The sequence below is a fragment of the Vicugna pacos genome, chromosome 30 (assembly GCF_048564905.1).
Source record: "Vicugna pacos chromosome 30, VicPac4, whole genome shotgun sequence".
Classification (NCBI taxonomy): Eukaryota; Metazoa; Chordata; class Mammalia; order Artiodactyla; family Camelidae; genus Vicugna; species Vicugna pacos.
In genome coordinates this window covers 9451580-9473181 of record NC_133016.1, presented here as the reverse complement: position 1 = coordinate 9473181, position 21602 = coordinate 9451580, and the positions used below count along the sequence as shown (strand labels likewise).

The 21602-nt window shown below is 42.5% G+C and overlaps 1 protein-coding gene and 1 long non-coding RNA gene across 3 annotated transcripts in view; one reads left to right on the top strand and one right to left on the bottom strand.

The window, feature by feature from the left end:
- Positions 1–4357: 4357 nt before the first annotated feature.
- The window catches only part of LOC102537568 (serpin B4), a 43652-nt gene continuing 26407 nt past the window's right edge, over positions 4358–21602 (bottom strand). Inside the window, exons 1-7 of one of the 2 annotated variants that reach the window (XM_072952204.1) lie at positions 11075–11242; positions 10452–10508; positions 9114–9236; positions 8683–8800; positions 7402–7544; positions 6782–6937; positions 4358–5179 (exon numbers count right to left, since the gene is read on the bottom strand). In XM_072952204.1, coding sequence (XP_072808305.1) covers positions 4775–5179; positions 6782–6937; positions 7402–7544; positions 8683–8800; positions 9114–9236; positions 10452–10508; positions 11075–11242 — 1170 coding nt within the window. In that variant the 3' untranslated portion in view covers positions 4358–4774. Of the gene's footprint in view, positions 5180–6781; positions 6938–7401; positions 7545–8682; positions 8801–9113; positions 9237–10451; positions 10509–11074; positions 11243–21602 lie in introns of those variants that run through there. The other variant, XM_072952206.1, reaches the window with a different exon arrangement.
- LOC140690443 (uncharacterized) lies at positions 8723–11312 on the top strand. The gene is made up of 3 exons (XR_012065710.1): positions 8723–8842; positions 10430–10678; positions 11201–11312. It is a non-coding gene; the product is annotated as an uncharacterized lncRNA (long non-coding RNA).

Genomic DNA, 21602 nt, shown 5'->3' with positions numbered 1-21602 from the left:
TATAATATATTCTGAATAAAAGTTCTCTGTCGGATGTATGGATTGCATTTTCTTGACAGTATCTTTGAAAAGCAGTCTGAAATTTTAATGGGATCCAACTCATTAATTTTTTTCTTTTATAGTTTCTTTTTTCTGTCTTATTTAAGAAATCTTTGCCTATCTTGAGTTTCTTAAGACTCTCTTCTATGTTTTCTTCTAGAACTTTTATGGTATCAGCTCTTACATTTAGATCTGTGACTTACTTTGAATTAATTTTTGTGAAATAAGAGTTGGGCTGATTGTTTTTAACGTGGACATCCAACTGTTCCAGCATCACTTGTTGAAAAGGCTATCCTTACCCCCAGTGGATTAGTTACCTTGGAAACTTTGTGATATATATGTGTTGGGTCTGTTTCTAGATCTTCTGTTCTTCCACCGATCTATGTTTCTATCACAAGTCACTACCCCTGCATCCCTGATAATAGCCCTTGTCCTGAGATTTAATTTGCCTAAATAATAATGTAACAACTCAGACTTCCATGTGGCTAGGGTTGACATGCTAACGCCTTTCCCCATCCTTTCATTTAGCCTAAATGTGGCCTTATATTTAAAGTGAGTTTTTCTTTTTTTTTAATAGACATCATAGCGTGGGATGTTGTGGTCAGGTCATCCCATGGAGGTAAGATGTACTCCCCACAAAAAAGAGAAATTGGTTGGACATTGAGATTGATGATTCCATGCCTGCATCAAGAAGGTATGAAGAGATTAATTACTGGTGTAATGAGGTTTTCTGGGGAGAGCGTGGCAGGGTCCCTGGCTGCAAAGAGCCAGGAGGGCTTTTATTGTGGTTGGGAGCTGGGCTCCAGTAAGGGTTCCCGGGCGTGGTCAGGGCTCTCCTGGTGTGCACTTCTTACAGGTACCAGGGGAGGGAGCGCATGGCCTGCCTTACCAGCTGGCCTGATGTGAGCTGGAGGGAAAGAGAAATGGGTGGGGCTTGAACGCTGTCAGCAGGCAAAGAGCGAAAATGAATCGGACTCTTTACTAATTTGGGTCTTGCTTTTTAAAATGTCATCTGACAGTTTCTGTCCTTTAAATAGAGTGTCTAGACTATCAGCGTAGCTGTTTAAATCTACCACATTGTTGTATGTTTTCTGCTTCTCGAGTTTGTTTGTTTCTTTTCTTCTTTCCCTGACTTCTTTCTGACTGAGCACTTTGAGTGTCCCATTTCATCTCCACAGCTGACTGACTAGTGGTTGCTTTCAAGTTAATACTGTACATATTTCGCCCCTCCCAGGCTATCTTGAGGAAATATTAACCCACTTACTTTTGAATATGACAACTTTACAGCAGGGTAATTCTCCTGTCCTCTGTGCTATTGTTATAGACTTAAGTTCTACATTTCTTATAAATCACGCAATAGATTGCAATTAAACAGTTAATTATCTTTTCAAAATGAGCAAATTGTCTTTTATAGTTACCTAGAATTTTCCGTTTGGACCATTTTTCATTCCTTCATGTAGAGCTAAGTTTCCATTTGGTGTCATTTCCCTACTCCCTGGTGACGTTTTGTGGGGAAACTCGAGCAACTCTTTGACCAGAAGTATGGTGGTGATTTGACTCCTAAGGGCGCGTAGGATGGGGACATCCGCTTGGACTTTTCTTACCTCGTTTGAGGCTCTCTCTTCCCAAATAGAAACATGAAACAGCAAGCAAGCATAAGGTTTAGACCAATAGTGTATCCACCAGCCACACGTGGTTACCTTACATTTAAATTAATTAAAATAATTAAAATCTTAGCTTCTGTATTAGTTATCCATTGGTGCCTAAAAAATTGCACCCAAATGTGACAACTGAAAACGATAAACATTTCTGATCTCACATTTCCTGTGGATCAGGAATCTGGGCAGAGTTCAGCATCAGATGCTTATAAGAAAACAGAACTTCCTCTCTTCCAGGTTATGATTAGCACACACATTTTCTTTTAGTTCCCATGGCAGGATCCTGGTGGGACAAAGCATATATTCTTCACCACAGTGGAAGGTATTGGGGAAATAAAATTTCTGACTTTGCCTAGAAACCAAACCATGGCCATCATGCCCTTTGCCACCGTATTAGAAGCTGAGCTGCTATTGTTAACAGTTCTAAAATGTTAATTAACTTCAGGTAGAGAAGCATTTTTCTCTCTCTGCCTGATTTGTATCTCCACATCAATATTTGGAGGTGAGTGTTCCAGGACAACAGCGTGTGTATTCAGCCCATTGAGGGTGTTCAAAAGCTCTGGTTCACTAAGCTTACACAGATAAAACCCCTGAGTTTTGACAATATTCACTTATGAGCCTTTATTTGTGATGTGTTCTGCATCTCCAAGCAGATTTTACCTCTTTGCCACAGCAGAAAATCTGTCACTGGGGAAGTGTTGATAGGATAACCAGCTCTGAAACTGACCTATGTACAATCTGCCTTTCCATGCCCCTCTCTAGGGGTCAGCAGGAGGTCCCAGGACCTCTGAGCACTTAGTTTACTGCTGTATTTGTGTAGATGTGTTTTTGGAGAGTGGGAAATGGAGACAACGTCCACCATTTGTGCAACGTGGGACCTGCTCTGGAGAATGAGGAATCAGGGATGTTGTGACAGGCTTCATTGGTCCAGGGATGTAAGCCCCCCTCTGGTGGAAATAGAGAGATGCCAGGACCCTCTGTGGTAGCTGGTTCAGCATTGCCTTTGAGGTCATGGATTTGCCACCCCTGGACTGGACATAAACATCACTGCAGGGAGGTGAGAAAGCAGGCGAATCTCCGCTTACTTTGTGCAATTGATTTTCACTTTAGGTTAGTCTGATCTCTGTATACCTTAGAATGTACCCCCAAAATGCAAGGTTTTATTTTCTTAAAATTATTGTTATGCAAAAAATATAGGTTAAAAAATCCTTCTTGGGGAGGAAACAACTGCATTATTAGTCTCAAATGAAATGTGAATCATCTTAGGCAATATTTTGATTTATGTGGGTTTCTGGTTTCTACTCATTTAGGCAGATAACTAATTCTCAGGAACAGAGATAATACAACCTTAGATGTTAAGACGCCAGCAAGCCAGGGCCTGGGATGGGTGTCTATGCCCTGGGATGGCCCTACTCTCTAGCGGAGTCACATGCGCAGCCACTTGGAAGGGCAGAGCCCTCACTGAGTTCTCGTCTCTTGTGTCTATCGTGAAATGTTTCCTGAATATCTGAGTTTGCTCCTTTATAGGATCCCTAAGTTTTGTGGATTTTTCTAGTTTTCTGACTGCCTATCAGCTATTTTTCTGTCTGATCTCAGTCACTTCCATGTTTGTATTGTACTCATCCTGCAGCTCTAGTTCCAAACCTTGAACACCACCTTGGCCATCAACATTAGGACATTTTCCCAAGTTCTTGCCTGCCTGTGTTCTCAGTTTAGTTCCCCTGTTCTGGCCTTCAAGATTCTTCCTCCCTTCCTTCCTTCCTTCCTTCCTTCCTTCCTTCCTTCCTTTCTCTCTCTCTCTCTCTCTCTTCCTTCCTCCCTCCCTCCCTCCCTCCCTCTCTCTCTCTTCTTTCTTTCTTTCTTTCTTTCTTTCTTTCTTTCTTTCTTTCTTTCTTTCTTTCTTTCTTTCTTTCTTTCTTTCTTTCTTTCTTTCTTTTTCTTTCTTTCCTTCTTTCTTTCTTTCTCTCTTTCTTTCTTTCCTCCCCCCCTTCCTTCCTTATTCCATCACACTACATCTGAGAACCCATTGCCTAGTCCAGTGTGGCACACAACTGGTGCAGAATAATTGTTGAATGGCCTACACTGTACTAAACGCAATGAGAAAGATAATACGTATTTTGGATGTTTATAATGTCTTGTATTATAGAAATACAAATGGGTTCTTATAGAACAAATAAGAGGCTTCTTGCTCTTCCGTTTCTTAAAAATGATCAGCCTAAATTAATCCTCACGCCATATAGACACATTTTGGGGTGGCAAATTTCACTCCCCAAATATTTGTCTCATTCCACTCCTGACATTCTAATGGTTTACTAATAATTTCACTGTATCCACACTGTTCTTTCTTCTCATCCATTTACATCATAATAAGTAGATGTGTACTTTAAAGTTGCAGATATGATCTCTTTCTCCTTTTGGAAAACAAAAAAAACCTTCAGTGTCTTGTCATTTACTTAAGGATGGAATGCAAAGTTCTTAACATGGCTACAAAGCGTGCCATGTTATGGTACCAGCCTACCTCTGCCACCTCATGTTCTACTTTTAATCTTTTTCTTTTACATGATAGCATGTTTACAAATTGTCGTTCCTGTGTGGGGCAGGCCAGTTGCACTTTGTTGAAAATAAAGAAAGCAAAAAAGAAAAGCAACAAGTAATTTGAATAAGTCACTGTTATATTGATATTGTATTTCATAAAATCAAAAATTTGCACACATAAGGGTCCCACATATCACCTAAATTTAAATAAATGTGGGTATCTAGGTGAACGAATTTGAATAGTAGCTATAATTTTTGAAATAGCAGATATGATGTTTCAAATTTAGGTGAGGAGAGCGTTGAAATACACTTTTAACATAGCTTGGACATTTTGTCCAAAGGGAAAATATCATAAAGTAGGCCAACATGTGATTGTAGAAAGAGAGAGACAGACAGACATGTTGTATCAGTGGTTGGATTCTTAGTGATGACCATGAGGTTGAAAAGGGGAACACATCAAGGAGAACCTGTTGCTTCCAGCAATCAGTGTATCAGAAGGACTCTGTGCATGTGCCCCTAGGGCCGTGCAAGGGTAACCACATCTAAGGGGAAGTGAGTCTGCCCAAGAAGAGGATACTGTTGGTCTTGTTGTGTCTGATGAAGAACAGGAAAGGGTGATCACAATGGAAACGTTCATAACGTAATGCTGCAGTTTCACGAATTACTATGGCTGTGGCCGCTGAGGCCTCCGTGCCCTCCTCATTCACCTCCACAAAGGACTTGTGCACGGCTTTAGACACCACCAGCCTGTGTTTCTTGGTCATGCCCGAGAGGTTGGCATCCTGTGAACTGAAGGCGTCCACCACCCCCAGGGCTTCCAGTATGCCCTTGAGGTCATAGCTCTCTTCAACTTTGAACCGAGGTAAGTGTAAATCCACTTGACTCTTCCTCATATTCTGTGAGCTCGTCCACTCTAATAATTTCTCAGCAGTGAGTTTATCTTCCAGCTGTAATGATGGAAAACAAGAACGTGGAGCCCAGCTTAACACTGGATTGAAACGTGTGGGGAACCTTTATCTTAACAGTAAGTGTAAGTACAGGAGATTCACTTCATTAGATTTAATCTGAGGAGGCAAAAGTAACATAGACTTGAAAATATATTATATAATCAATAAAAGATCTTATATGTTCGTGACTTTGCTATTTTTATCTATATGTGTACACATAATTAGATGCATATGTATAAATATCTATACATGGTATATAGGTATAAATATATAAATATATACATATATGCAGCAACAGAATCATTAAATAAAATGATTTTGTAAAAGATGAACTGTTCAATTCTCATGCTCTGGATGTGTGACACGCCTCATTTTCAAAGACTTCTTTGTTAATGTCCTTTCCTTCATAAAGTTTTATGTTGTGCATTCATAGCTTACATCCTACGTTTGTTCTTTTCTATTGCTTGAACTACTTGTAAACTTTTCCCATAGAGATATATATTTTATTTCTCTAATTAGGTTTAAATTGTTACATGATACTTCATTAAATTCATACTCAGTGTATCTATCTTTATTTAATGAACATCTGTGTGAATATACCTTCACTGCGTGTCAATCCCTAAACTAAACTACTGGTAACACAAGCATGTACCATTGTTCCTTGTTTAAAATTTTTCATTATTTTGAGCCACTTCTGTCCAAAAGCGTTTGCCTCATTTAGACATGTTATCATAGGCTAAAATCCCAGAACTGGGGTTCCCGGGATCCCGGATAATGGGGACTGCAGAGCTGGAGCAAGAATACTCTGATGTTTGTTCACATTTATTGCCACAGGACTTTCCCCGAGGATTTCCAGTTGCCAGTGTCACTCCGTACATACTCTGAGTGTGGCAAGCTCACTGCCACGTCAGCGTCAGCAGCAGCTACTCCAGTAACTGCAGACGACCATTAACACAATGTCCTTTATATGTAAGATATCGGCATTGTATATTGCCATTTTTACATATTAATTTTAACTATTGTAACATGAGAAGAGGAACATTCTCTAATTATTATTATTATTATTTTTTTTTTACTGCAAGCAGTGAGCTCTGAATGACTTTTGGGCTCCTCAGAACAGAATAATTTAAAATTGAAAAGTGGGGATCAAAATAAATCTATTTGCCCACAGTCTACAAAACCACTGTGATTTAGTATGCAATATGTTACCTGTGTTATTTCCATTTCCTTGTCTTGTTTGTGAATGAACTTGCAAACATTTCCATCTGTCCCCTACATGTGAATGTTATTTTCTTGTTTAAATGAGTGGACTGGAATATATTGCAGGTTGTTATGGCTGCAAAACATTAAGGTGTGCGACTAGGTACATAGTTTTGTGAACTGACATTCCATAGTTTCATCAGAATATTAATGTGACCTGTGATGGACAGAATTTCTATATATTCTTCCTATCATACTGTGATCCGTAAAGTATTTATTTTATTTGTTTGTTCTGTGCTGGATCTCTGCCAGCCAGCACCACCAATGTATGAACAGCCTATTTTGTTTGCATTGCTAGGAATCGAAGCAACAGTAGGAAGCCTTGGAGGGGCACGGCTTTACCTTCTGCAGTCCATCTACTTCATTGGGCAGCAGCAGCATCATGCTTAGCTCCTTGCCTTTGTACGGTATTTCCAGGATCTTGACTTGCATGTCCTCCAGGGAGGTGAAATTGAAGTCGTTGGTTTCTTTCATCATCTGCACAGATTTGCTTCTATCCTGCAAGAAATTAATGTGGAAACAAATGCCAAGTGAACACAAGTCAAAAAAAAAAAAAAAGAGAATATTATTGAGATACCTATCCCATCCTCCTTCTAAGAGATGATTTGGGAAATCTGTGAGTTAGAGACAAGAGTTTCTACAAGAATCCCCAAGTAATTAAAGAAAAAAAATTACATAAGGAAAGAGAGCCTTGACAAATTTGATTTTCTACCTGCAGTTGTACATTAATCATTATGTATGTAAACTTCACATTTCACGTAGAGCTGTATTATGTTATGAAAATAAATCATAAGGGGAGGGTATAGCTCAAGTGGTAGAGCCCACGCTTAGCATGCATGAGGTTCTGGATTCAATCCTCAGTACCTCCTCCAAGAATAAATAAATACATCTAATTCCCTCTCTTCATTAAAAAAATAGAAAAAGAAAAAATTTTTTAAAAAGAATATAAGTATACACAATACCTTGCTCAGCCAAAATTTTTCGTCGACAGTGTTTTCTTCCTTAAATTTCTGGTGCCACTGCCCTTTGAAATAGATGGCGTTCACCAGCACCAGAATGGTGGAGCTGTCAATAGAACCATTGGGAAATAGATCCTTGATTTTTCCTGCAAAGAAAGAAAATGGAAGGTCTTCCTGAATGCACAAGTGGTTTTTCTCGAAGATGCTTTGAAAGTTACAACTAATCATTAAACATTCACACAAGTCACCATATTAGGGACACCATGCCCAGAAGTTCATAAGGTGCCATTTCCCCTAGTCACCAGCCTGATGAAGGTACCCTCATGAAGACCCCTTCTTGTGACAGGGAAGGTGTTCAGTCTCTGTCTGTGGTGACATCCATCATCTCACACTGAATGTGGATGAAGTGATTTCAGCTGATCTTTCCAGGAGTCAATTTCCTCCCTCTCTCAATGTATCCTTCCCTCCCGGTGCCCTCAACACCTGCTTTCCTCTCTTGTTTCATCCGACTTTGTTCTATTCTTCCTTTCTTAACTTCTCTCTTCCTTTCTTTGTTCCTCTCTTCCTTTCCTTCCTTTCTTTCCTCTCTTTCTTTTTCTTCCTTCCTTCCTTCCTCTCTCTCTCTTTTTCTTTATGCCCTTTTTATCCCCCACATTTGACTCAGAGGAAATAGGCCTGAATGCTCTTTAGGATGAATGACACGGACCATAACTCCATTCCCCGGGGTGTCCTCCTCTTCATTCTCCACTTTGAATTGCTGTAGGTTTGACCTATAATTGGGATGGAGGTAGGACGTGGTTCAGAGGATGGAGACTTTGTCCAGCCAACTGCTGTGGTTGGGATGGCTGTGACCATCCCTGCAGGATGTGGGCATGGACAGCGTGCCATGCAGCTCTGCGCCAGGTGACAAGAAGGATGGTTCAGAGGAGAGCTGCTTGTTTCCCAAGTAACAAAGTATAAGGGAATCCTTTTAATATTGTCTCTAACAGAAAGAAAAAAGTGTGAAATCAAGTGAGGCTTGAGCCGAGACTTGGCATCCACAAAGACACTTCACCCGAGACTCCAGCTGTGTTTTTAGGAGCTGGTGCTGGGATCCCTCCTGGGTCCCCTTGTTTCTCTCCACATTTACTGGGACCATCCCACCATCTGCACGTCCTCCCCCATCCTCTGCAGTCTCATCTCACCCCTCTCCTGGCACCCCATGCAGTGTCCAGTGTGGGGGGCAGATCACACCCCCTGGGAACTCAAAAGTGCTTCTTAGTGAGTGAACCTGTCATAACGTACCATTAGTTTGTTTTTCCACCCAGGAATTAATCATCTGTCGACTTTCTTCTGGAGCATTCGCAAAATCAGCAGATTCCACACTGGCTAGGTACAACTTCTTCACATTATCCATGTATTCCTTTGACATGGGAAGGAAGAAAGGAGGAATTAAGAGTAATTGGTGAGTAACTTTGTAAGCATCCCCAAATTAAATTATGTTCCATCATGACCAGAGAGAGGACGTGGGACCATCCCAACCCCACTTCACTGGTGGGTGGTCAGGCTCTGGGACAACCCAAGGGTGGGTTGTGGTGCGGGAGCCCGATGTCTCCAGGGTAAATGCTCTCCGTGGGGGTCAGCCAGGCTCCCCTGCCTCTCCTCCCCCACTTAGAGACCGGGGGGCCGAGGACCAGGATGCGGATGAAAGGTGTGGGCAGGCCAGGGAAACTCACCTGAAGGAAGGGAAACTCCTTTCTGCCATAGAGCCTGTTGGCGACGCTCAGCTCATAGGCATCGGTGGGTTTGTTTAATTCAGTCAGAAGCTTTTGAAACTGATGATTTTCTGGATTTTCAGCCTTCAAACATCAAAACGAGAGCTCATCAGTTTCTCTCGATATAAATAGTAAACCCACCTAAGTCTGTCAGATCTGTGCCTATATTTTGGCATCCCCATCAATAAGGTTTGCTGTTATCATTCAATTGGGGTGTATTTTACCTCAAATATCCTTCAAAATCCTTCCATTCAACCTTCTCAGAAATTCCTGGTGCTCTAACATACTCCAAACGTTTCTCCTTTGAACCAGAGATGCAGCACCATTGCACTGCTGGCTGTGCCTTCATTGTCTCACAGTCAGATTTGGCTTCCTAGGTAACCATAAGGGCTAGAACGAGACTGCATCTCTAATGGTCACCAGTGGTACAGGAGTGTCTAATTTGCATCATTTCCTATGTTGTGACGTGAAGCCCCCTTGTACCTCTTGGTGGGATTAGCTTCTAAGACCTACAGATTGTGCTCAATGGCTGTTCACTCATGACCACCACACTCTGGCTTAGGAGCCATGTGTGGCGGGTACACTGCTAACGGCTTTCCATCAGCATCTCTTTATTTAGTCCAACTGACATGAAATCAGGAAAGCTCAGATAAGTAAAAAACTTCTCCCTGGAGAACAAATGTGGCAGAGCCATGTTTTCAACACAGGCCTGTCTGAATCTAGAACCTCTACTTGCTCTAAAAGTTATGGAGCATTTGGACTGCATACCAGAACTCTCATTCAAACATTTTCCAAAGTATACCTGAACTTATGGTTACTTTCACTTTTATCTATGAGCTAAGTAAAATTTTGCAATTTTAGTAACGTATCGTGATTACCATCATTATGGTTATTATAATAACAGTATGTATCACCTAGCAGGCTTTTTGTTGTCCAGGCACTGCTGTCATGCTTTGCATGTATTTGCATGTACAGCAGAAATCTTTCATCGAGATGAGTTCTCTGAGGCCCAGAGTAGTTGTATTTTGCCACGTTCCCCATTTGTGAAGAGCAGAGCAGGAATTCGAAGCTACCTTTGGGCTCCAGAGCACCTGCTGTTAAGCAGAAGCTAATCACCTCTCAGGAAAACAGATGAATTAAATAAGTATGTAAATTGAAATGAGAAACAATCTGTCCCATCTACTTGGCTTAAGATTCCCCTGAAAAGACACTCTTCTCCGTTTATCTGAAATTCCCAGTGTTCCTGTGACCGTCTTGGCTGTGTGATCTCCTTCCAGGCCCACGTGCCCCGGGACTCACGGGATCCGCTGTGGCTCCTGCTGTTGGGTTCTCTGCGACTTCCTTAAAGTGAAGGGCCTGCGGGAGACAGGAAGTGGGACGAGGGAACTTTACTCTAAAGACCTCCCTTCATCAAAGAGAGACAGAGGAAGCAAGAACCGAAGAAAACAAACAAAAGAGAAGCCCAAAGCAAACTAAAGTAAAAATCAATAAAGAAACAAAGACTCAAGAAGAACGCAAAGCAAAGTGTAAGCATTTTGCTCCTTGACGACACAGCAAAGCGGGCTGATCACCAGCCGCTTCAAAGACTCCTGATTCATCTTCACTCACTGCAGAGGGAGCACGCCAAGCTGTCTCCCATGGAGTGTAGTCAATGTGTCACTTCTACCTGAGCTCTTCCCGTTGGGTTGGGGGCAGTTGTAGGGGTTCATGTGGGTCCCAGAGGAGGTCTGGGCTCAGGGAAGCAGAGGGGGCCGGGCACTGGGGGAGACGTGTGTCCCCCACCACTTTGGACCCACCCACTCACGCGGCTGCTTGCCGCTCTCTGTGCGAGCCCTGGGGACAGCCAGATCTGTGACCATCTGCACACAAGACAACAGGGGAACCAGTGCCAACTGTTCCAGGTAAAGGAAGCTGCCACCTACCTTCTGAAGTTGTGCAGCAGTGTTTCCTCGGGACCCCAAGTAAAGCATGCCAAAGGCTGACATGATGCTGAGGGGGGAGTAGAAGATATTCTTCCCGGTTGATGTCCGTCTGATCTGTTGGTACAGATCGACTGCGAAGTGGCTGATTGGTCCACTGAGTGAATCCATGGTGTCTTGACGCTGTCTGGAGCTCCTGGAAAAGCATCCGAGATTTTGTAATGACTTTACTGAAGGGAAGGTTAGTCTGTAATTTTCTTAAAAGACATCATGCCGTGTATATGGGTTGCGGGATTCTGGTAACTAATGTTTGTCTTCTTTTTACTTTTCAAGCCTCTTAAAGTGTACTTGTGTACATTTCATCATTAGAGGAGTATCGAAATTAATATTTAAAGACAACTTTTATGAAAAAACAAATAGACTTTTATCTTTCCATCCTTGATGACTGTACTAAGACTGGGTAGAAAATGCATTGTAACAGATACCGAGACAAAGATTGATGTGGTCACATGCATCCGTGTCTCACGAGGCACTTCCCTGACTTTTTCTGAAGGATCTGTGGGTGCCAGACATGCTACCCCCCCCATCCCATGTGCTCCTAATGGAGTATTTGATTCTTTTTGGAAATAAAGAATTTACCTAAAGAGTAAATCAGATGAAAAAGGCATTTTCCTATTGTCCTGGCAGAGTAAGTAAAGTACAATCAGACATAGTGAAGCAGACCAATGAGACGATGCCCATCATTGCTATCACTTTCAGAAGAGCTCTGTGCAGTGAAGCAGCGCTGCTGGCAGCCCTTACCTGTGATCCTGGAGGAGGCAGAGGTGGGCGGGGAGCCTGTCAGCGTCTGCGCGGTGAGCGCTGAGATGGGAATATATAGCTCCCTCTTGCACCTCCCACTGCCCAAGGCAGCTGCAATTTCAAGTAAATCAACTTTTGGTTTCTTCACCAGGCTAACCACCAGCTTCCTGAGTGACCGTCACCTTCCTGCGGTGAAATCTGTATGAGTAAAGACAAGAGTATTATTCTTTTCCTGTATTTCCTTTTCAGCAGCAGAAATTGGGACCTGCAATCATTGGCTCATAAGAAATGCATGTAGCTGCCTTTCTATTACCAATGAGAATACAGTTAACTCCAACTCCTTCCCATGATCCGAGCCACTACCCACAACCAGAAAGAACCCTTAAAATTCTTTCTTCTCTTACACATTGAACGTCTTTAAGGTCACTTCAAATGCAAACAATTAAAAAGCTTCTATTTTGTATTTTATGCTCTGAAAGGGTTTTTTCAGAGATCGAGTTCCGTCAGAATTATTCTTTATAACCAGAAAATAGCTTGAATTCTCAGCATAAGAGATATGGACGAGATGTCTCAGCCATAGATGGAGAAGCAGCATCATCTGCCTTCCCTTAGAGGCTGGACCTTGGCAGTGGTCCTCCCTGTAGTGCCTCTTGCAGCCAAGCCCAGTGTGGCCTGATTTCTGAGGTCAGAGGGAGGTTCATTTCCTTGCAGCATTAACATGTTCTCGGTGAGAAGAACAATGGATGCCAACAGGGGCCAATTTGGTGGCAATATTCTCATTTTCACACAAAGATTAAACAGCAAAATAAATTATTTGAGCTGCAGAATCACGACATGTCTTTGTCAGCCTGCCCTTGAGCATGCCGGCTTCAAATTCTTGGTCTGGACAACAGAGTCCGATGCCTGAGAGAAAAAGGAGGAAAAAGTGTTGTTTGAATGCCATGGTTACGTGTCTTGTCACTGAAGCTTCAGTGTCTTCATGTATCTGGTGTTTCGGTAGCAAAATCATATGGCCTTTTACTGCGTGGGGTAATGTCTTCACCCCTTTCCATCTTCAACACCATTTGAGACTGGTCCCTTTGTTCCCCCCATTTCACAGATGAGAGAATGAGGCACAAAGTGGTTGAACCAAAGCCCAGGTTTCTCTGGGTCATGAATTGCACAGGTGAGCTGTCCAGGAGGTAGCTGGCTCAGAGGTTAGACACACTGTGGGCTTCAAATGCCATTTCTCCTCCTGTTTAGATGGAAACCCCCTGTCTCTTCTGCACTCTCCAGAGAGATAATGTCCTCCCACAACATGTGATGGGGCGGGACTGGGTCAAACAGGGAAGCCCCAGAACCCTCCTCTGTGGGCCCCAGAGTCGCTAGGAGGGGAGGCTGGGGCTCAGACACTCCTCTAGGGCTCCAGTCAGAGACAAGCAGGAGCAGGGAGTGGGAAGTGGAGTTGGGATGTATCTCTGTGTGTGTGACTTAGAGAGAGGACCAAATCCTGCCCACCCTCCACTCCCCTACATGGCGCCATCCAGCCAGGATTTGGAAGAAATGAGTAACTCAGAGGGACTAGAGGTGGAGAAAAGGAAGTTCGTTTCTTCCCCAGAGTAGACTGTACCCTGCGACACGGCAGTGGCAGGGGACAGCCTGTATGTCCAAGGCTTCTGGCCCAGGATCTCCCCTATCACCAGATGTGGGAAGTTTGTAGTGTGGACTGACTTTCCAAGTAGGATATCATGCACATACATCAGCTCTCTATATCCACTGTTCCTGCATCCACAGATTCAATCAATCAGTTGGAAAATACATGTCAAGAAAATTCCAGAAACTTCTAAACAGCAGAGCTTGTGTTTGCCCCACACCAGCAACTATTTTACATTGTATTCATAAATATGGATGTACCTTTCCCATTGTCTGAGGTATTACAGAAATTGAAGGATGATTTAAAGCATAAAGGAGAATGTACATAAGCCTTAGGGCATTTTATACAAGGCCCTTGAGCACTCATGGACTTGGGAATCCTGGGGTGTCCTTGATCCAGTCCCCCATAGGTCCCCAGGGACTTCTGTACTGTAAGGTTCACCACTTAAAAATGTGCAAGTCACTGGTGTTTTGTATACTGATAGGGCTGTGCAACAACTACCTCAATCTGATTCCAGAGCCATTTTATCACTCCCCGAAGAAAATCCTTCCATAGTTCTCCCTTCTCCCCCAGTCTCTGGAAACCCTAATCCGCTTCCTGTCTCTGTGGGTTTATTTATTGTGGATATTTACTGTAACTGGAATCACAGAGTATGCACCCTTCTGTATCAGACTCCTTTCACTAAGCATAATATCCTCAAGGTTCATTCATCTTGGAGTATAAATTGGTGCTTCTTTGCTTTAGAGGACTAAATAGTGTTCCTTTGTATGATATACTAAAAAAAATCCGTTCATGTGTGCATTACTTTGGGTCTTGTGAAGCCTTGTGAGTAAGGCTGACATAAACTCTCATGTCAGAGTTTTCACACCGTAGGCATATCCTTAAGAGTGAAATCTCTGGGTCTTCTGGCAAGTCTACGTTTGATTTAGAAGAACTGCCCGACTGCCGTCCACAGCCGCTGCCCCACTTCACATTCCCAGCAGAACGCGATGAGCGTCCGGAGGTGTGAGTTCTGATTCTCTGCACCAGCCCCTGTGGCTGTGGACGGTCCTGTCGCTGAGTCTCTGTCTCTGCACGTCACGCATTCACAGGAAGTGCCACCTACAGTGAGGTCCCAGAAGCACAGGGGATGGAGACAGGCTGTGAAGGGAGAAGGGATCCCTGTTGTACAACTGAAAGCCATTTCTGCCTGATCCCCCTGCCCCCAGGCTCCGCTCTTCTTAGGTCTCCTCTGTCTGTGTGTAGAACACCTGAACGGGGCTGAAGGAAAAGGACCCCTGAGCTGTGATTAGGTAAGGCTGAGGGAGGGGGTGGAGTACTGATCTTGATGAAGAGGTCCAAACCAGAAGGCAGTGGCCGGAGACAAGTCCTAGGATGGGAAAGTACAAACACAAGGACCGGGAGCTTCTGTTCAGGGCTGGGCCGCACGTCACCGTCACAGAGCAAACGGAGGCTGGGAGTGGGAGGGGGGTGGGTTTCTTTGTGCTCAAAGGTAAAGAGGCCTGACCCTAATGAAGCAGAAGCAAGAAGCTCAGCCTGAAGCATGAGGGGAACGTCGGGGGACAGAGCAGCCCAGACGGACTGACGGGAGCTCCCGGCTGAGGCTGATTCGCCTGTGGCTGCATCACGCAGGTTTGTCGTGCGGTTTGGCTTTGAGGAAAGGCGTTGATTGATACGGACCAGGAATTTGGTTACATTGAAAGAGAGTTCATTTACATACGAAACCATGTCATACTCCACCCGTCGTGGTTTTGAAAAGTGCTCCTGGCAGGTAATAGACAAGTTACGACACGCTGATGTCGTACAGCGTCACAGAAAACTCAGCAATTGTCAGAATGGTTTCTAAGGCGGTACCTGCCGACCTAAGCCATCGGGTATTTTCTGAATATACATCAACATCTTTGGCTCCAAGAATCCAGGAACCCAATAAAACCAAAGGGGAAATTACCCTTTCAGGAACCATCCAGCTGTTTTTATACCTTTACAGGTTGGTGAAGAAATATGTCCTGTCTTCATAAGCCTTCATTCCTTGGGAAGGGTGGGAAGATGATCAGCATTGTTAAGTTGCACATCCTAGGAGTCAACTCCCTCTTCTTTGTTTTACCTTGGCATTCCTGTCTGTTGCCAAGGAACCTACTGCAGCTTCCTCCTTTTCCTAGGACTGTCCCTCTCCCTCCTTGTTTGTCTGAAATATATTTTCCTATGACTGTATGTCTCTTGATATTTTCTCAGCAGTAGCCTCTCAGTCCTGTATTTCATACTGTGAAAACACAAAATATTGTTCCCACTGCCTTTTCTAGCCAATGTCCTAGTGTCCCTTTTACAGTTTCTGGCCATGCTGGTAATTTACCAGGTTCCCACCTACCATCTTGTAAGTTACTCCTCAATATTCACTCATAGACAGTTGCCTCCCCATCATTTATGTGGTGCCCTTCATCCCAAAGGTTTCAAAGCTTTTCTTAAGAGACAACAGATGGAATTCATGCTCATTTTATTTTTTTCAGATTTTTCAAACTTTTTTTATTGAGTTATATTCATTTCACAATGTTGTGTCAAATTCCAGTGTAGAGCACAATTTTTCAGTTATACATGAATATAGATATATTCATTGCTTTCTTCTCTGTGAGCTACTATAAGATCTTGTGTATATTTCCCTGTTCTATCCAGTATAATCTTGTTTATCTATTCTACGTTTTGAAATCCCAGTCTCCCTCTTCCCACCCCCTGCCCCCTTGGCAACCACAAGTTTGTATTCTATGTCTATGAGTCTGTTTCTGTTTTGTATTTCTGTTTTGTGTTTTTTAGTTTCCAAATTTGAGGGATCTTATATGGTATTTTTCTTTCTCTTTTTGGCTTATTTCACTTAGAATGACTTTTCCAGGAAAATCCATGTTGCTGCAAATGATGCTATGTTGTCAGTTTTTATGGCTGAATAGTATTCCATTGTATAAATATATCACTTCTTCTTTATCCAGTCATCTGTTGATGGACATTTAGGGTGTTTCCATGTCTTGGCTATTGTAAGTAATACTGCTATGAACATTGCGGTGCATGTGTCATTTCGAAGTAGGGTTGTGCCCAGGAGCAGATTGCTGGGTCAAATGGTAAGTCTATTCCTAGTCTTTTGAGGAATCTCCATACTGTTTTCCACAGTGACTGCACCAAACTGCATTGCCACCAGCACTGTAGGAGGGTTCCGTTTTCTCCACAGCCTCTCCAGCATTTGTCATTTGTGGAGTTTTGAATGATGGCCATTCTGACTGGTCTCAGGTGATACCTCATTGTAGTTTTGGTTTGCATTTCTCTGATAACTAGTGATATTGAGCATTTTTTCATGTGCCTATTGATCGTTTGTATGTCTTCCTTGGAGAACTGTTTTTTAGCTCTTTTACCCATTTTTGGATTGGGTTGTTTGTTTCTTTCTTATTAAGTCATATGAGCTGCTTATATATTCTGGCGATCAAGCCTTTGTCAGTTTCATTTGCAAAAATTTTCTCCCATTTCATAGGTTGTCGTTTCATTTTACTTATGGTTTCCTTTGCTGTGCAGAAGCTTGTAAGTTTCATGCTCATTGTATTTTACATCAGTGTTGTAGTTGAATCTCTTCATTTGTGAAAATCATGTCGAGTCTTTCGTTCTTTTGTTAATTGAATCCATGATGTTTCTTACCTATTGGAATATATTCTTTCAATAAAGCAATATTAATTATTGTTGGTGTTGGTGTCTGCAGTATTAATGAAGATGGAAAATTGTAAATATATAAAGAGATTTGATTCCCTAGGACGAAGATGTGCTGGGAACTTTATTTCCCTTCTCCAGTTTCTCCCTTCACTCTCTCAACCTCCTATGGCCCCTGGGGTAGAGATGCACAAGACATAGTCAGGGTCATTGTCCTCTGGGGACATTGCATTTGGTCAGTGGGAGGCAGCAAGGGAAGACTGCCAGCTGGATGAGGTAGGGAGCTTGGTCACTCGACTTCCTCTCAGATAGGTTGTCAAGGGGTGGCTGCCTTTCCTTACCAAAGGCCACAGGTCTTATTGGGCAGCCTTTTCTGCAGCTACAGCCACTTCCTCTGGATTTTGGTCACCATCCCTTCCTTTGCCCTCCAGGTCCTGGGGTGGCACTGTCTCCCTGCTTTTGCTAGCCCTGGGATGCTTCACTTATTCTCCATCTACTCTCTTAGCCCTGACCAGACATTGTATTGCCCCTTTATTATTAATCTTCCTTAATTACCCATTTGACTGTGACCTTTGATAGACCTTGACTAGTACAGTGAGTAAGTAGCTTTAGGAAAGACATCTTCAGATGGAATTTGGGGATCGAGTGGCCCATGTATTAAGAAGCACCTGCTGAGGGGAAACGGGGGACAGGTATATGGCATGTAGTAGCATCAACTGGTCAGTGATGGAGGGAAGACAGGAAGTGCAGGGGGAAGACAGGTGTTGGGACATGTGTGGCTGTGGTGCTCAGCTGCTGTAGTGACAATGATGATTAAAGTGATTGTGGGATCAGCTGCTTTCTTGTGAAGGGCATGGGAAAGTCTTCCAACAGAAATCTGAAGAACATTTTTTAATGAATCTTGACAAGTAAATCTTGACAAGTATATATGTTTGCAGTAATAAGATACTTAATCTTTCTCTGTAAGGAAAATATAATTAATATAAACATGAGATTAACACCAGGAATGCTGATAATTCTTAAAAACTAAGGATTGGTGCGATGTAGAAGTAGAGAATTAGTATGAAATGCTGATGAAAATGTTAGTTATTACAAGCAACCTGGTAATCCTTGGCAGTTAATGCTTAAGATTCAGCAATTCTCTTTTTAACATGAGCTGTGCGTACCCTCACATGTGGTGCTCACGGAGACATGTACTGGGGGTTAATGGCAGTACTGTCAAACACGGCAAGACATAGAAACAATTTCAACATTTAAAGTGGAAGAATAAGGAAAAAGAATTACCATAGGTGCACACAATACTATATCCGACAGTGCTGAACATAAATGATTCAGGTATACATGATTCAAACATAATGCTCAGTGGAGAAAAATGCACATTGAAAATAGGTGCATGACTATCTTTCTTGCTTTGTGGGTGGGGAAAGTTGGGAGACTGGCCACTGAACTGAAATTCTGGGGCAGGAGGGAGCTTGCTCACTGGGAGTCACACTACACCCACTTGTGACAGGTCAGCACTGAGAGCCGTCTGCTTTCCATGTGGTTTGTTGCAGAAACACTGACAACATCTGTGGTTTGTCCTTTCGGGCTGAGGTTTACACAACGCGTGCAGATTCCCCATCTATTTCTGCATCCACTGTGGCCTCACCCCATTACACCTCTCAGTCTTTCCTGCTGAAGTCAGGCAGTGACTCCTTATTAGCCCCCGAGAGTCCCCCTTTACAGTGAATTTTTGAATTATTTGTCACTTGTTGACTCCTCTCCCTTGGATTCTACTTTCAGGTCTCCTCCACATCTCTGGCTTTCTGTCTTGCACTCCCTCTCCACTGCCTCCCTGAAGTGTAGGCTCTTTGCTTTTCCTGGGCGCCCACCGCAGGCATGCCCTCTGTGCTGTAACTGGTCATCTAGCCACTGTAACAGCTTCAATCCAGGTGCTCCCTAGTCCATTTCTCTCACCTTAGAGCCCCTCCTTTCCCTCCCTCCCAGCTCCAGGCTCCATCCCTCTCTGACATCTCCCACCTCTACTACCATTCACATAGCCCTTGCCCCCTTTTAATTTTGGATTGATACCTAAGAATTGCATTGATTGATCTCTTCCATGAACGAAGGATTGATTAAAGTCCTCAGGTCAAATGTATTCTGTAACTTGTCATCTTATCAGTCAAATGAAACTACCTCCCCCCTCTTGTGTTATGGGGCTCTGTTACCGTTTCAGTGGAATAAGTGTGCTTTTTGGACACAGAGAGATTTTTTTCATCCCGCATCTATCAGTAGCCAGGAATAACGGATTGTTGACTTCCTGCATTTTGATGAATGCTTCCTGATGATTCAATTTGAATTTAGCAATGGTTTTATTCTATGTGTGATCATATTTTTCTAGCTTCTTCAGTGATCCATTCTGTATACAGTGGGTCCTTAGTTACTTTGTGTGACTTCATAGTGGGTTAAGCGAGGGCTCCATAACACAGCGCTGGATGCAGGGACTCAGTGACGAGGGAGGTGTGCCAAGTTTCCCTTACTTTTGGGTCAGAAGTGATTTCCAAAGCCTCATGCCCTGAACCAAACTCTGAGACCATCTCATCGCCATACACTTGTCATCTTATTACCTCTGGAACCGGCCTCTGTGACCCAAGAAATGGTCTTGGCTTTAAGGTGCGTCTCACTCGGCCTGCCAGGAGCAGTGTCGTCACCTCCGTCAGTTTCTCAGTTGTTCAAGATAAAACTTATTCTCATAGGTACCAGTAATTATGTCTTACTGGCCAGGAAACTCCTGATCTTGAAGCTGTTCCTTGAAATTATATATATCAAGATCACACATAAATTAAGGCCTGGGGATAGTGAGACTAATGGCAATTTTGCAAAACAACGTATTTGAAATTTTGACTATTTTCCAGTTTGCATTCCTCTGTGCATCAAAGCAAAAGATCATTTGAATTGCTGCTGAACACTAAATATGAATTTTCTACCTTTGAATTTACTTGTGACAAATTCTTTTCTCCTCTTTCTGATGCTTATTTCAGGCACAAAATACCAAAAATATTGTGAAAAAGAATATGAAAATCAATATATGTATGTTCATGTATGAGTGAAACATTATGCTGTACACCAGAAATTAAGACAACATTATAAATGAACTGTACACCAATACAAATATTTATAGAAAAAATACCAAAAAACTGGGATGTTAACTGGCTTATATAGTTTTAAGTGATGCTGGATAAAGCCTATGAATAAAATCTATAAAATGTCTTGCAGATATGACGGACATTACGCAGTTGATACATAAAATCTATTCGATTGAATCTCATCGTGCTATCCTCCTGTACAAGTGACTTGACCCTTTGCTGTATTTCATCTCTAAAATATTTAATGTTTCAATCTGTTATGAACAAGTTCCAAGAATCTATGTTCAATGCAAAACCAGTGAGCGTTAAATAGGATACACTTTTATTTTAAATGAAGAAGCCCAGAGAAATTTTGTTCTGATTCATCTCATTAAGAGATGCTGCTTCAATTTAACAACTTAGCTTTCATGTTGAATTATTATTCCTCCTGTATTTATATTCTGGTGTTTGTTTTTAATTTATACTTACGGTCAGGGTGCTGATAACTCAGTCCTTTGAAACATTTAGAGAAATACGGTCATGGGAAATGAAAAAAATCCATACTTTAAATTTCTGAACAATTTCATTGGAAAGAAGCATGGTAAAGTTGTATTTTAAAATAGAAAAACATTCATTCTAATGAAATTCTTAGGAGAAAGTAGAATGAAAGTGTATTTCCCATACAGCATGATTTCACATAAAGTATTTGACTACTGAAGGAGTTGTTTATGTGATTCAAATGGGTGACAGTGGGTATCATAGAGGTAGATTGCATTGGATGGATTTAGAAGTGTGACGTAAGAGCTTTATTTTAAAATCGCGACACACGTATTAGGTCATGAATTATATCCTTTGTAACTACTTACATTGTGGATGAGATGTTAGCTGTCAACTAAAAAATATGGGATGTTTGAAGGGGAAGTTCTGAGTTGTTCTTGAGCAAAGGGTTTGGCCATCACTGTTGCAGGGTCCAGATCCGGACATTGCGCTGCTGTGTGCTGCCAGGTGCTCCCCTTTCTGGCCACACCACTAGGGACACTGTGTGGCAGTGACTGCAACAGCAAGTCAGCAGTACAAGACCTCCAGGGACACAAAAGAGATTTCAAGTGTTTTCTCTTTAAAGAAGCAGAAGGCTGATGACTCCTCCCTACATCCCAACTTGGGAAACACCCTGCGGATCTTAAAGTTATGGAGTGGCAGGATCCCGGGAGAGAGAATGATGTTTTCATAGACAGGATGGTGGATGGATTGTATTTCATCTGATCATGAAAATGAATATGGTCCTATTTTTTCTTCACTAAATGATCATGGTTTC